This window comes from Electrophorus electricus, chromosome 18, assembly GCF_041902795.1.
Source record: "Electrophorus electricus isolate QZ-2024a chromosome 18, ASM4190279v1, whole genome shotgun sequence".
Classification (NCBI taxonomy): Eukaryota; Metazoa; Chordata; class Actinopteri; order Gymnotiformes; family Gymnotidae; genus Electrophorus; species Electrophorus electricus.
Genome location: NC_137514.1, coordinates 13,285,066 through 13,301,020, shown reverse-complemented (window position 1 = coordinate 13,301,020; position 15,955 = coordinate 13,285,066). Strand labels below are relative to the sequence as shown.

Here is a 15,955-nt window from a genome sequence, read left to right as displayed (position 1 = left end):
TTAAACTCACAAAACCTATTTATTTGAGCATTAGCTATATGACTGATAGAAATAGATGTAACAGACTTTAACGGCAGTAATATCCCAGTGGGTAGGGCTTTGCACTGTTGGTCAAAAGGTTGTAGGTTTGAATCTTCTGCCATGCAGCTGTTGTGAGATATGAGTATGTTTCTTTAATATGCAGGTTTTAGAGATAATTTATATAGGACTAATTGATAAATAAGCATTAATGGTAATGTCTAGGTCCTTAAATGTAGACACAGAAAAACTGTCAATGTCAAAACTAAACCTGGCAATCAATTCTGAGCAGACCCTTTTAGGACATCAGTCCTTCTCTTTTCTACCAGTTTAGATTTCTAGACTCCTAATCTGTAATATGCTATCTCTGTGGCTGAACTGTGTGTGTGTGTGTGTGTGTGTGTGTGTGTGTGTGTGTGTGTATACACACACTGAATATAGTGTATTTATATTATTAGTTTTTATTTATAATAAATAAAATGAAAGCCAATATTAGGTGTGTGTAAGGAGGCGGACGCATGTGAGAAGAGCGAGATTTATTAGGGGCAAATCCAGATTCAGAGTCGTTATTACGGTCCAGGGTCATATTACCAACACGGAGAGTCGTAGAATACATGATAAACAAAACGAAGGCTATGAGACACAAACGGGAAGCACGTTATAACAAACTAGGAAGAAACACACGGAGGTAAGGAAAAACACGGCTAGAATCACAAAACAGGATAAGAATCGAAGGCTTCGAGGCACAGACAGGCATTCAAAAACTTTCAGACATGCATCCAAACAATGAACAGCCAACACAGAGGCATCAGACAGGGTTTAAATACATAAACTTAACAAGGCTATAAACGAGGAGAAGGTTAAAGTAATGACGGGCCAAAACCAAACGACGGGTGGAGAAAACGAAACTAAGGAATTGAACCAAAAAAATATATATGACAGGGAAACCATGCAACAAGGAAGCTAGGAGGGACTAACTGTGACAGTGTGCAAAATACACTGCAAGCAGGCCAGTTGGGACCTCTAATATACTCTATTGTAGGAGTCATCATGGCTGATAGTGTCAAATATGGCACTCAAGGCCAATAGTACCAATGGACACAAATCTACAATCCATCTGAGGTGAAATTATTCTAAGAAATTATTGCTATTACGGACCATGTGAATATAGAGTTCATTATTTATGCCAGGTTATGTATTTAACAACAATCTTACATTGGTCCTACAGTTTTAATAGTAAGATGTCACTGTAACAAGAGCCTGATAGCGAACAAAAGATTCTTCCCATGCCATATGAAAACCTCCATCTTATTTTAATGCCATCTTAACATGAATGAAATTGGTTGAAGGATGTATAGTGGTTTACACTACCATGGGACATATTTCAAGTGGTTATGTGTCTAAGAATACAAAGCAGTTCAGTCAAACTGGCGTGTGATGTTCATGTTCTTAATAAAACAACTACAATTTTAACCACTTCCTGAGTGACTGGCCAGAGGAAGTGGCGCTTTGTTTTTAACAACGAAGCATGTTAAAATATAGTTTCATGTAGGTTTTTTTTTAATGCTTGCATATTGTATTTATTGATTAAGTTCTTTGTGGTTTGCATGATGATTTGCATGATTATTATTTTAAATTAACTTACGTGATAGTTTACAATAACATCTTATTTATTTCAAGATTACCTTTTTTTTTCAGACTGAGAAACATGCTAACAAGGGATAAGCCTCAAATTGCATTATTATATAATAATAATAATGTTGGACCATTCAAGTATTTATTTTAAACACCAGATTAAATTTCTACCCTAATGGAAAAAAACTACTGCAAGTTTTAGAAGCTCTGTTTATGCAAATAAACATGTCACTGATCAAAAGAACAGAAAAAAGAAGAAAAATGCTGTAACAGAATCACAGCTAGTAACAACAAAGGGCTTTCTGAAAGAATCAGTACAAAAACACATATAATATCACTTTAAAACTCATCAGCTGTGCAGCACAGAACTATTCAAATTCAATGGATCCCTTTTTAGATTATTAACAAATAAGATTAATAGAGGCATTTTAATGATCAAGATACAAAAAAAGAAGAAAAAAGAAAGGTGAAGAGAGAAAAGTAAGTATATTTTGGAAATAATTTAGAATGTTTTGTACATGTAAAAAGTTTGTAGTTATTCAGTTTTATATTGTTTTGTAACCACTACGTTTATTTGTTCTATCACAATGATATAAAACAATGGCTAGATTGCAAGTTGCAGTTTCATCTCCTACACACAGGAAATGAGCCGACTATGCTATGACAGCTTGCTGGTATATGCTATGTGCTTTTAAACCACATCCCTAAACTGAGCAACAGAGGTGAGCAAAAGCTTTGCATTGCATTTTACTTTACATGTAAAATGTGGTGTTTGAGTAAGCAAGTCAAAGATGTGAAATGTAACGTAATGGAAGATATTCATGATATGAAGATATTCTCTTTTTATGGAAAAAAAAAACACAACTATTTGGTGACCCATTCATTGGCTTTTTATTCTGATTCAAGTGTGCCATTACAAAGCTCTTGGGAATATTTCTACATATACTAAGCACTAAATGAAAATAATAACCACTCGTTGGGGGTGAACATTTATACATTTCTAAAATAAATAAACTTAACATAAAGTATAGTAGTTACATATAAGTACATAAGTTGTAAATATATTCTTGTATAGGCGTCATGTAAAATAATATTCAAACACCAGTGGACCTGTTATCAGAAACTGACCAGTGAAGAAAACTGGACAATATTTTAAAAGCATGCAAATAGCTGCTCATGTACAGATAAATTAATGACAAATGATTGGCATAAATGACAGTCGGCCTCACCTTCACAGTGTAGTCTTGAAATGTCAAGTTATATCAACAATGACCCTGCAGAATCAGAGACTTAGCTGTTGGAGTACTCTCATTGCTGTAAGGACCTAGGTTCTTGACTCTTTCTGGCACGTGGAGCCTTTTTCCTAGGTTGGGGTAGTGGTGGAGGCTCCTCATCTTCATCTATGGGAGGTGGAGGGGGCCGACCACGGCCCTGGCCCTTGGTTTTGGTCTGGGTCTGAAGCAGGACTTCAGCTGGATTATTGATGTAATCATCTGCTTCATCCAAAGGGAGTGGAGGAGCTGGCTGACCTCTTGCAGTTTGCTTTGACCTTTGGTCATCATAAGGTGGAGGGTTTTGTAGGTGGTTCAACCTGAGCTCCTGTATGTCTGAATTTGGGAAAATATTATATTTCCTTCACTTATTTTTACACAGGACAAAGGAAAGATAAATATTTTAACAGACAAGCACAGTCTTTGAGATCTTCTTAAGAAGACCTAATGTCACGGACTAAATTATATAACACAGCAACTAGATAAGTATGGCAAGAACAGCTACAAATCCAAAAAATTACAACAATAGAACATCTCAAAATCCTCTAGTCTCAATAAACAACAGGCTTAGTAAGTTTGTAGCATCATAAAGAGATTTTTTTTATGTTTGGAACTCCAGCTTGTTCCATATTCACATAGCAATAAAAATAATTTTCAAGTAAGTGTGAACTTAAAATAGAATCTTTTAGAGAAACTACAGTTTTGCAGTCTGTTCTGAGTAGTCGGAGTACCATTCTGAGGATTTTGTTTATTCAACTTAACCATTTGCTTATATAGCACCAATACTGGAAAAAGTGTCTCAAAAAGGTTGCAATGCAATGTGGGGGCAGCTTTTCTACAGCAATTGACACTTTATCATAATGAGAAGCATTATAGCACAGGATGTTATGGGACCTAAAGTATGTCAGTTTTACTGAAACAACTGTTTACCCAAAAATGAGTCCATGCAGCTGGGTTAACATTTGGGGGAAGAAGAAACAGGTCACAGCTCATTGAGATGTAGATGGCAGGTGAAACATGGTTAGAACCATTTCTGAACATACAGCCACTTTAGGTTTCTAAAGTTTTCATTTCAAAGGGGTAAAATATGGAAGACTTAGTCAGGACCTCATTCAGCATTTATGGCAGTTCAGTGGCAGCATCCTCAAGATTCAGAGGAGCCATTAAGATGGTTTGAGCATCTCATAAGGATACCCACATGGTCAACTGCCACTACAGCTATTCCAATCATGTCCCACTGGAAGGAGGCACAGAGGCAAACCCAAGACCCATTCAAGAGATTATTGGTGTGTCCCAATTTCATGCTTAAACCTAATACTAAAACGTTTATGTGTACAGTGTGTAGTACAGTCACAAGTGCGTCACAAGTTGAGTATGCAAAAATAGCCACAATCCATGTTTAGAACCAGCCAATTTTTGAGTATGATGTATTTGTTTATTCCTGATGACCTAAAATTTGATAGCAGCTAGCCACTATAGAGTCACAGCTCTCCATTTTCACATGGACATGGGAGCTCTGAGGTGAGGGTTCTGCTGCCAAAGATGTTCTGATGTGATTATGAAGGGTAACGAACAAAATATATATCTTCTCCTGAAGATAAGGTATCTTCTAGTGAAGAATGTTTTACAAGAACCAAAAATGCAGAAAAAAAAGATGGAAAGAAAAAATTAAAGCATGCACTTTACATATCAGTGTCATGTGTGGATTTTTCAATTGTGATGCAAAATGAGGTCCCAAAATGTTCTGGTCACTGAGGTTTCATGGTACAATAAGTGTATCTGTAGCCCAAAAGTACTGTTGCATTGCCTTCTTAATTGAAAAAATCTAATTTCTCTTTGCTTCTGTTGGTCTGCCAAGTATGGGCACAGCAGTGTTGCTGCAGATTAAAACTGGATGGATAACACAATTTAATTTTGGTAGTGAGTGTACATATACATAACTCGGAAGAGCATGTAATCAAAAATTTACAAAAATATACAAAATTCACAGCAAGGAATCAAAAATTTAAATTTACAACTGCTTTCATCAACTTTTTTCCTTAAAAATAGCCAATGATCACAAAGAAATAATTGAATATAGAAATACAACTCCCTGATTATTAAGAATGCTTTGTTCAATTAATGAGACAATTTTAATTATTTTATTTTCAATTTGATTACGATGCTTTTTAAAAATTTGAACATTGCAGAAACTGAAAGGCACACTGGCTCCCTTTTCAAAGTTTGACTCAGACAACTGTGATTTTATTTATGAAGTTTAAAAATGTTTAATGTTTTAAAATTGTTAATACTGATAAAGTCAAAGACTGAGTTTACCTTGCTGACGTTTCTCTTGCTGTTTACACCTTTGCCAGGCACATGTTATCAGCAGAATTATCAGTAAGATTACAAGCCCTCCTCCACCTGCTAGAAGGGCCAACATGACCCAGAAGTCAAAGCCAAAGAGCTTATCTGATTCATTCGTTGAACCTGTGCAAAAATACTCTGCACTTATTCAGGGATAAAATAAACCAGTAAGAACATGTCAACTTCAATAACCAGTTAACAGAAAATGCAGTTAATAAAAGGGTATCCAGGAATCTTGGCACTGGACAGCTTTGGCTAGATGATTTATGTAGGCTAAGAAACACTGACTGCATTAAATGATTTTCCAGTATACTACAGCACAGTTACTCACTGGTAAAACACACATTGTGAATGAATTTGGGAATGAACACATCTCACAGATAGGAAAGAAATGTGACATTGTAAACACAATGACAACTCGGCTGGCACTTGTTTTCAGAAATTAGAAATTTAGAAAGTAAAATGTGCACTAAATTTGCAAATGCATGGAATTTCTTTGGCAATGTACTACTTCTATATGTTTTATTTTAATAAAAATCATATAAACACATTAAGAGGTAATCAATGAGTTTATATAGTAACTGTAAAACAGTGTTTGAAAACAAAAATACTTACAATCTGTTGTGATTTCTTTACTAGTATCATTGTGAGCTGGATTGCTCACAGTACATTGATACTTTCCATTTTCTGTTTTAATAACTTGTTCCTGATCTGATGTCCCCCGACGAAATTCTTTTCCATCTTTTCGCCAGATGATGGTTAGCTCTTTATTGTTTTTAAATTCACATGTTAATTTAGGCCTCCCTTTAGCACATGTGAAATTAACAGCTGGCTTAAGTATCTTTTCTGGTAAATATAAAAACACAGAGCTATGTTTATCATCATTATGATTATTGTGACTTTACTGTTATCTACCTAGGCATTTTGTAACAAACAAGCAAACAGACAAAAACAAACAAGAAATAAAAAATTTAACAATCTGATAGGTTGTAAGAAATTAGACATTCATCATCATAAACCAGTATAACTGAAATAGAAAAAAAAACTGTAAAATACAATTTTAGTAAATCAAAATAACTATAAAGTTTCTTACCATAAACACAGAGTATTGTGGTGGCTTTTAATAGCAGACTGCCAAATTCATCATAAGCGTCAACTGTAAAACTGCCATTATAGTTACGTTTGATTTGTTTGATATTCAGGGACCCATTTTCTGCAATTTCCCCCCAGACATTTGAGATTTGGCCTTTGTTTCTTCTGGCAACTATAGTATTACTCTGTTCATGTTTCCATTTTATGTCCTTCATCTTCTCAGGTGATTTATAGAGCAGTTCAAAAGTTACGGAATCCTCTTCTAATTTTGTGTAATTACAATTTTTAGAAGCTGTGGAAAAAACAAACATACCCTTGTAGAAGACAGTGTAATATTTCAGAAATGAACACACACGCACATATACAATTACCAGCGTATATTTAAAAAATATGAATTCCAAACACCAGCCACCGCCTAACCTTTGATTTGCAAAAGGAATGTGCTGATGTATTCAATATTCAAAGGGATTGAAAAATTTAAAGTTATACCAAACCCTACCTTTAGAGGAAATAATAAGCACGCTGTAGAAAAATATGACTATAACACAATCTTTGGACTTCATTGTTCTTGTTAAGTGTTTCTCTGAAAACTGGAGGAAATGATTTCACTTTCCTGTATTTCACTGGAGGAGGTCTGGTAATACAACTAGAATAGGTTGCAGATTGTCTCAGAAGCACTCATGTCAGCAGCTCTCTGCTGCCTCCATTAGATGTGAAAAATATTCACATCAGGCTTGTCTCATTTGCCAAACCTCATGTAAATGGTGGTTGGTATTAAATTGAATCAAATATGCGTGGATCTGTATGGAGTTAATTTGGTCCAAAGGCTTTTCATGTGACGCATGTATAAACACAGATTTTTGCCCATAGGAAAAAGTGCTTGTAAAGGTAAGATTCCATGATAGTCCAGTATAAGAGGACATGATTAAACCCTTTTTCCTCCCTCATTCCCTGAACCAGAACTATATGGACAGCAAAACAACCCCTCAACTACCTCCACAGCTGAATAACCCCTCAACCACAACTACCCCAACAGCTAAATCTACCCCCCTCCCCCACATCTTCACTCGCTTCGAGGATACATCTAGCAGCGCTAATGCTCAGAACGCTAACGCTAACAACGCAAATGGTGCTATCGGCGCAGCCAACGGCGCATGCGCAGAGCCAACCAAAGAAGCGCGCCCCCTCATCATCACGGAGAGTGACGTGAGGAGAGTGTTTAAAAGGGTGAATACCAGGAAGGCGGCGGGACCAGACGGTATCTGCTGGAGAGTCCTCAAAGCCTGCGCAGACCAGCTAGCCCCAGTATTCACCGACATCTTCAATCTCTCCCTGACGCTCAGTATCGTCCCATCCGGGTTCAAGTGAGCCACCATCATCCCCGTCCAGAAGAAACCTCGACTCTCCAGCCTCAATGACTACCGCCCTGTCGCCCTCACATCAGTCGTGATGAAGTGCTTTGAAAAGCTAGTCAGAGACTTCATCACATCTTCACTGCCAGCCTCCATGGACCCACTGCAGTTTGCATACCGCCACAACCGCTCCACTGATGATGCAATTGCACATCTGCTCCACACCACACTAACCCACCTGGACGAAGGGAGGTAGTATTTATGTTAAAATGCTGTTTGTCGACTACAGTTCAGCATTTAACACCATCATTCCCTCCCTACTCACTACTAAATTGGAGGATCTAGGACTGCATACATCCCTGTGCGACTGGATCTCCAACTTCCTAACAGAAAGACCACAATCAGTACGGGTGGGCAACTGTGTCTCATCCACCCTCACCCTCAGCACTGGAGCTCCTCAGGGTTGTATCCTAAGCCCCCTGCTCTACTCACTGTACACCTTGGACTGCACAGCCACTTCCAGCTCCACCATCATTGTCAATTTTGCAATGGGCCTGATCTCAGACAACGATGAGAGGGCCTACCTGGAGGAGATTAAACACCTGGAAAACTGGTGCCAGGAAAATAATCTCCACCTAAACGTCAGCAAGACAAACGAGCTGATCATGGATTGCAGCAAGAAGCAGGAGCAGCACTACCAACCTGTGAGGATCAGTGGAACCACAATGGAGAGAGTAGATAGTTTCAGGTACCTTGGAGTTCACATCTCGCAGGACCTGTCCTGGTCCCGCCACACCAACTCCCTGGCAAAGAAGGCTCGTCAGCGTCTTTACCACCTCAGACGCCTAAGAGACTTCTGACTGCCCTCCAAGGTACTGCGGAACTTCTACAACTGCACTATTGAGAGCATCCTCACAGGGAACATCACAGTCTGGTTTGGGAACAGCACCAAGCAGGACAGACAAGCACTCCAAAGGGTGGTGCATTCAGCAGAGCGCATCACTCATACAGAACTTCCAGAGCTGCAGACCATCTATTACAAGCAGTGCCAGACCAAGGCCAGGAGGACCAAAATCACCCCAAAAAAGGCCCATAAACTACATAATTAGCCTAAGTCTTCAACCACAACTACCCCAAAAATCTAAATACCCATCAGCCTCAATCTCTCAGCCAATTACCCCTCAATCTAAATTAGCCCAGAGTTAAATAGCCCCCCCCCCCAAAAAAAAATTTCAACAGTGAAATACACCTCAGCCAACCCACCAGCCTTTTGCCTTCAACCACAGCTAAATACCCCCCCAGACATGGCTACATCGCAGCAAATTACATTTAATTTTAAAGTTAAACAGCATTTAACAATATTTCAGGATTTTAACATGGAGCTATAAAATCATTCAGCCACACTCGCATCCCCCACGAAAGTGGCTGCTCCTGTAAGGAGTGGGAGATTGATGGCGCACACGCACGTTTCGCACGTGAGCTGAATCAATGACCTGGTAATTCAGAATGAGAATAACGAACAGACAAGATAGCATAAATGAATAAGTTTAATAACAAAAATTAACCAGAGAAACAATAAAAGGATGGAACAAAAGAAACAAACAGAAGACTTACAGGCTAAACAGGATGAGGATGATAACCAGGCAACAAAAGAAATAAACACTAAGGAATGACTAACGGAAGAACAACGATGAAGCGTAAAACTAGGACAAGCGGGGAAGAAAACTGACAAGTAGCCCGGTTCAGTGTATTCCCCCGTCTTAAACCAGATAACAAAAGACAAAAACAGGAAACACGGGGAATAGAGCTAAATGGAAGACTAGAGGGTTATAGACAAAAACCGAGCTGAAAAGAAAAGACTACACAATACTTCCGTCATAAACGGGGAAGTGAAATCAAAATGGAAACGATGCGACGTGAGAACAGAATAAGACTGGCGAATACCAACAGGGAACGCAACGTAGACGAGCGCACAGAGAGAAAGTACAATAGAAGGAAGAACACCTGACGAGGACCGATAACAGAACCACACTAGCGAACACGAAAATGGTAACTTGGCCTGTATCGCAGAGAGTACTTGCAACAGAACAAGAATAGAATGACTAGCAAACACACGATTAAAATAGAATCACTAACGCAGGATAAACGAGGAACAGCTGGAGCTAAAGGAGAGGAGACAGGAAACCACAGAAACAGATGAGAGTAGGAAAACAAGGAAGTGGTTTAAGTAGCCAGGGAAACTGGGAACGCTCCGGTATGTGAGCGTGACAGCCCCTGACAGTACGAGTTGTATGCCCGCTTCTGCTGAGTGCTGGCATCACCCTGGTGGTTCCTTGTGAGCTGGTGCACAGTGTGGAAGTTGTTGTGGAGGTCCTTGGCATATCCTGCCCCAGGCATGTTGTCCTCTTCTGGTCAAACACAAGCTCAGGGTGTTCTAAGATCAAGTCCGAACATCAGGGTAAATACAGTGTCCTCCTGCACAGCGGAGTGGCCCGCCAGCAGGACGAGGAGCAGATGGCAATCCCAGTTGCCCTGGTGATTGGCAGTGACAAGGGGCAGCTGAGTGATGATTACCCGGTTTATGTGTTCCACGAGGCTGTTACTCTAGGGGTAGAGCAGCATAGTCTAAGTCTCCCAGATTCCCAGCAGAGCTCAGCCATGACTCCTGACTTAAATTTGCTCACCTAGTTCCTGTCAAGCACCTCCAATAAAACAAAGAGAAAAAAAAAACCCTCCACCAGCCTCTCCACTATTGTGGCCACACTCTGGTTCAGAACTGCATGAACCTAGGACTTCTTTGTGAAATAGTCCATAGCCAGGAGGACATAGCAATTCCTGGCATTTTGTAGTGGGAAAGAAACCCAGGATGTTCATAGTGATCCTCTCCATAGGTGCACCAGAGTAGAGTGTAGTAGAACCTTCTTTGCTGTATAACTGGATGTAAAGGTGGCATTGTAGTTATTTATACTGACACATTAGGCATAAACCAGAATGTTGGTTATGATTTCGAGTCCTTTGAAATAATTTTTACTAGCATAAATTATGAAGCCAACCTAGCCTCTTCCACTAATTGGCATCTACAGGCCACCAGGACCCTACTCAGAATTTATTAAGCAATTTGCAGATTTCTTCTCTAATCTAGTCACTTTAGTGGAATGATCCATTATTGTTGGTGATTTCAATATTAACTTTTATAGTGCCCAACACCCTCTGAGATCAGCCTTATTTTCTATATTAGAATCAGTTGGTTTCATCCAATGTAAGAGAACCCACACACTCTGGTGGACATAGTACTGACTTATGGACTTAGTACTGACATATGGTGTAGACATAGAGAATGTAGTTATACTAACCCAGCTGGATGCCATCTCAGACCATTCCCTAATTTCATTTGAACTACTTATGAGCTACAATATAGTAGCTTGTTATCATACCAGATGCATGATCACGTCAGCCACTGCACCTAGATTTATTGCGAATCTCCCAGACTTATCATTTGTGACTAGGATGCCCTCAAACCCCATGGAACTTGATCAAATAACTGAATGCTTAGAATCAGTATTCCACTGCACACTCAATGATGTTGTTCCACTTAAGAATAAAAAAATTAGGGACAAAAAATTAGTACCTTAGGTTAATGATCACGTTCACAATTTAAAACAAAGCACTTGAAAAATAGAAAGAAAATGGAGCCATAGTAAACTTGTAGTCTTCCAGCTTGCATGGAAGGAGAGCTTTCTCAAGTATAGAAAAGCACTTATTACCGCTCCAACAGCTTATCACTTGACCCTAATAGAAAATAACAAAAATAACCCTAGATTTCTAACCCCTAACTAGGAATAAAACTGACACCAATGCTCAGATCACAACATCACACAGTAGTAATGAGTTTGTGAATTTCTTTAATGAGAAAATTAAGCACATTAGAAATAACATTAAGAGTATTATCATAACATTGGGCAGCTACTTAGAGATCAAAACAACCAAGCCAAAAATGACTCTTGAATCCTTTACACCTATTCAAGAGCCAGAACTTGCATGTCTGATCTTGTACTCAAAATCCTCCACTTGCTTACTAGATTCACTGCCCACAAACTTTCCTAAGTAAATTCTACCTGAAGTAATTAGTAATTAGGCCCAGAGACAGCTAGGTCCTCACTCTCTAATTACTCAATGAACTTCAATGGTCTCCCAATCACATCTTGTCTAACAGTTAAAGATCTTGGAGTTATTGTGGATCCCAGTCGCTTGTTTGAAGCTCATGTAAATAATATTTATAGGAATAAGAAAATTACCATAGAGGGCAGATCATTTTCCTATAAAGCTCCCACACTATGAAATAAACTTTCTGTAAATGTTAGAGACTCAGACACAGTCTCAATACTTACGGCTAGGCTGAAAACCTACAGTCAGGCATTTTATTAACTATTTCTCATCTTAGGTAAAGGTGTGGATCTGGGGGTCTATGGGCATTGAGTTATGGCAAACTGGGATGTTATGACACTGTCACTTCACCTCTCTTTTGTCACTCAAGTTTTTTGACTCTTTTTTTTTTTTTTTTTTTTTTGAGAGTGGCAGAGTGCTGATGTTCCAGGGTGCTCTCATGCCTGTGTTTCCTTCTGGCTCTATCCTTTTAGCTGTGCTGCCATAGCTAGATCTTCCAGAGTCCATCTTTGCACATTATAGTTCTCTAATTTACACATCCTCATACCTGGACAAGCCTAATAATCTATTCTCTCTTTCTGCTGAGGTATACCTACCCCTGATGTCATGATGATACTGAGCCTCAACCCATCTCAGCTGCCATGGCTACTCCCACCACCCCCTCCTGTCCCCTGCTGTAGCCCACTACACTGCCACCCTAGCCAACTACTTCTCCCTTGCCCTCAGTGGATGTTCTCTTCTGGGATGGGTTTCGGACATATGCACCATCGGACACCATCGGGACAAGACCATGACCTCTAGAAAATTGGACTACATTTACAGTTACATTTCTGGCATTTAGCAGACGCTCTTATCCAAAGCGACTTACAAAAGTGCTTTGTCATATACTCATAGAATATATCCTAGTACAATACAGTACAGTAGGTAAGAGTCCAACATACCAATGAACTAAAATACTGTAGAATACAGGAAACAATGCTGATCCTAGAAGTACAAAATACATAAGATCTATCTTAAATTATGATAAGTGCAATAAACAATAAGTGCTAGAGTTTGATAAACAACACAATAAACAATACCCTACAATAAGTATTAATTTAGCCAGTCAATATTGGAGCAGGGTCAGTTGTCCTTTAAATATTATGCTAATAGATGGGTCTTCAGTCTGCATTTGAAGACTGCAAGGGACTCTGCTGTCCGGACAGCAAGTGGGAGTTCATTCCACCATCTTGGAGCCAGGACAGAAAATATGCTTGTTGATGCTTGTTGTCCACTAGACCTGAAGCAAGGTATTTCAAGCTGAGCCATACTTGAGGTTCAGGCTTTGACCATTGACCTCATGTATGAAGGGGCTGGTCCATTTTTGGCTTTGTAGGCAAGCAGCAAGGTTTTAAATCTGATGCGTGCAGCTACTGGGAGCCAATGAAGGGAGTGCAGCAGTGGCGTAACGTGTGAACTTTGTAAGATTGAAGACCACATAAGAGAGTTACTCAGAAATGAATATATAACTTGTTTCATTTTCCTGTGAAGCTTTCCTGTCCATCAGGTATCTTGGTTTAAATGTCATGTTACATTTAGTCGCATGTAAAGTAAATGAATGCTGTATACTGTCTTTATCAAGCAATAGCATGGCCTCCTTTATTGCCAAAGAGATGGCCATTCCCTCTTTACTCACAATGCATCTATGGCAATATAGCTATGGAAATATATCTATGGCATTTTTGACCATCTGAATGCACCACAAACTACTGGGATTTTATTTAAAAAAAAAACAAAACCTCAAAACATTTATTGTTAGCAGAATTTATGGCCCTTAATTAACCTGTTGATTGCTACTATTTTATGTTGTTTTGTATTAGGTGTTTTGTTTTCTTTTTGTAGTGAAGCTTTTACTGTGTGGTACTTGGATATTTTTAAAAAAATGTAATGTGCATTACAAATAAAATATTATTATTATTATTATTATTACATCTGTCTCACAGCAGTGAGGGCAGTGACGCTTGATCAGAGTGCCACACAACTGTGCATGAGAGGTTATTAAATCAGGGTTGCTTTGTCTCTGGCAAAATAAACAACTTTCAAAAATATGACGGTGTCCACAATAACATTGCCATTAAGACCCTAGAAGTTTTTGTGCAAGAAAGAAAGTTTTTCCAATTTTTCATTTTCCCCAATTTATGTATCAGAGTGTTGTGCCTTCTACCTTAATGATGTGCCTTCTACCTTAAATCATAAGGTGGCAGTGTTGAGCTACAATAGCTCAGTAGAATAAAATAGCATTTACATGAGCTGTGTTTTTTATATATATATATATATATATATATATATATATATATATATATATATATATATATATCTATATATATATATATATAAACATTTGATGTCTTAAGAAGGAAGTCTTAAAGTACAACTTAACATTCTTAACATTAAACACAGTTGTGTCCTGAAGCAATCTGTAATTGCTTTCCAAAAAGTGTGTATTTGAACTTACTACAGCGTAGCCACAGCACATTGACATAATGATGACATTTCATTTTCATTGCCAAATTAGAGTCATTATTGTGTCACAGGGGGTTATGCAAATTATATGAAAGTCACCAATATGCTGTAAATAAAGAGTGCTTGGTCTAACATGTGTAGAATGTGTTAGTCAGCATGTCTGTGCCTGGTGGGTGTACACAGTATAAACATACTTGAGCATAAACATACTTTGCCCAGGCTAAGCCTTGTGTTATTTTATGTACTGTAACATACTTTCCTGTGTACCAATTGATTTTCAATTCATTTGTGAGCTTTGTTAGGTTCAAAGTCCCTTAAACTACGTCATACCTTGAACTGAGATGGACAAATGGAGGGAAGCCAAGAAAGTTTAATGATTAAGCTCTACAGAGAGAGACTTACACCAACTACACCTTCATTGAACTGATTACCTAATCTCTTGACAATGCATGTAATTATTGATTAAAGACTAAATAAACAGAAGTATTCACTGTCTGCTGTAATGTGTCAGTACAGTAATTCAAACTATAATATTTAATATGGCATAATATAATATTTAATATGGCATAATATTTAATATGGCATCTTACCCAAACCCAAAGTTTGTACTTTTGTTCTGTAAATGGCTTGTCATGCAGCAACCTCTGTCATATTTGCTTACTTCTCTTGGTCCTCTCATCTGGACACAAGGGCTGACATTTAGACCGGATCAAGGCTGTTATTATTGTATAGCTGTTCAAAGCTACGTGAGGGTGAGAAGATGACTACAGACACCAGCACAGATACTCAAAGTGACCAGAAAGAGGAGGAGGGAATATGTATAGAGTAGGAGGTGTATATATAGAGTATGTATAGAGTGAGGAAACTGGGAAGTAGCATCATGGTTGAAAACAGTTAGGAGTGTTAGGTGTTTAGTGGGTTCAGAGCACTGTGGGTCACCTAGGCATGAAGCCCAGCATGGTGGTCTGGGGAATATCGGCATGACAAAGCAGAGTGAGAGGGAGATTTGTATGGGACAGGCAGTCCGGCTTTGATACAATCTGGTCTGGAACAGACATGGCTCATCAGGAAACACCACACCTTGCGTGTGGATTTCTTCCTGTTGGCTTCCCCATGCAGTGACTCACCATTGCTAGCATTTCACTGTCAAACCACCACAATAGTTCCTCTACACAAGAGTAAATATATGTGGCATATATTAATGTTTTTGCCAGCTACGCTTTTAAGAAGACAAGATGTCTCCTTTGAAACAGAATTGTGCTTTTCAGCTATTTAGGAAATGAGTAAACAAACAAAAGAATTAAACAACCACACTTTTATAAGCACTTTATATTCCCCGTGCTTATGGAGGGCAGTGTGCATGGTGGGTGACCACGGGCAGAGGACAGGCCTGATTAAAGCTGCAGCTGCCCCATTAGCCGCTGAGTGATGGGACCGGCAAGGCAGTGTGTGGTGTTATGAGCTCGTGAATCACGGCCAGCCTGCAGTGCACTCCTCTGTCTGCGGCTCCCAGGGGACGGTGATGCTGGGGCCGTCGGCGAGAGGCAACGCCCTTCCCGCTGCCGCAGTGCACCA

At 39.0% G+C, this 15,955-nt stretch overlaps 1 protein-coding gene across 3 annotated transcripts; it reads right to left on the bottom strand.

The window, feature by feature from the left end:
• Window positions 1–1,887: 1,887 nt before the first annotated feature.
• Window positions 1,888–9,884, bottom strand: cd2 (CD2 molecule). 3 transcript variants are annotated; one of them, XM_027006134.3, is made up of 5 exons: window positions 9,329–9,884; window positions 6,364–6,654; window positions 5,886–6,116; window positions 5,241–5,393; window positions 1,894–3,260 (listed from the first exon to the last, which is right to left on the bottom strand). In XM_027006134.3, the coding sequence occupies exons 2-5, from the start codon at window positions 6,575–6,577 to the stop codon at window positions 2,962–2,964; spliced, it is 897 nt and encodes a 298-aa protein (XP_026861935.2). In that variant the 5' UTR covers window positions 6,578–6,654; window positions 9,329–9,884; the 3' UTR covers window positions 1,894–2,961. The 3 variants fall into 3 exon arrangements, with proteins under 3 accessions (XP_081557618.1, XP_026861935.2, XP_026861934.2); XM_027006133.3 differs by lacking the exon at window positions 9,329–9,884 and adding an exon at window positions 6,862–7,090 and having other exon boundaries at window positions 1,895–3,260; XM_081701492.1 differs by lacking the exons at window positions 5,241–5,393; window positions 9,329–9,884 and adding an exon at window positions 6,862–7,090 and having other exon boundaries at window positions 1,888–3,260.
• Between the last annotated feature and the right edge of the window lie 6,071 nt (window positions 9,885–15,955).

Excerpts from the sequence above, each read along its gene's own strand:
- cd2 (XM_027006133.3), bottom strand. The coding sequence starts at position 6,925 with ATGAAGTCCAAAGATTGTGTTATAGTCATATTTTTCTACAGCGTGCTT. Across the intron at positions 6,117-6,363 it reads CACAATACTCTGTGTTTATG|AAAAGATACTTAAGCCAGCT; the intron begins GTAAGAAACTTT and ends TATATTTACCAG. Across the intron at positions 5,394-5,885 it reads TAAAGAAATCACAACAGATT|GTTCAACGAATGAATCAGAT; the intron begins GTAAGTATTTTT and ends ATTTTTGCACAG.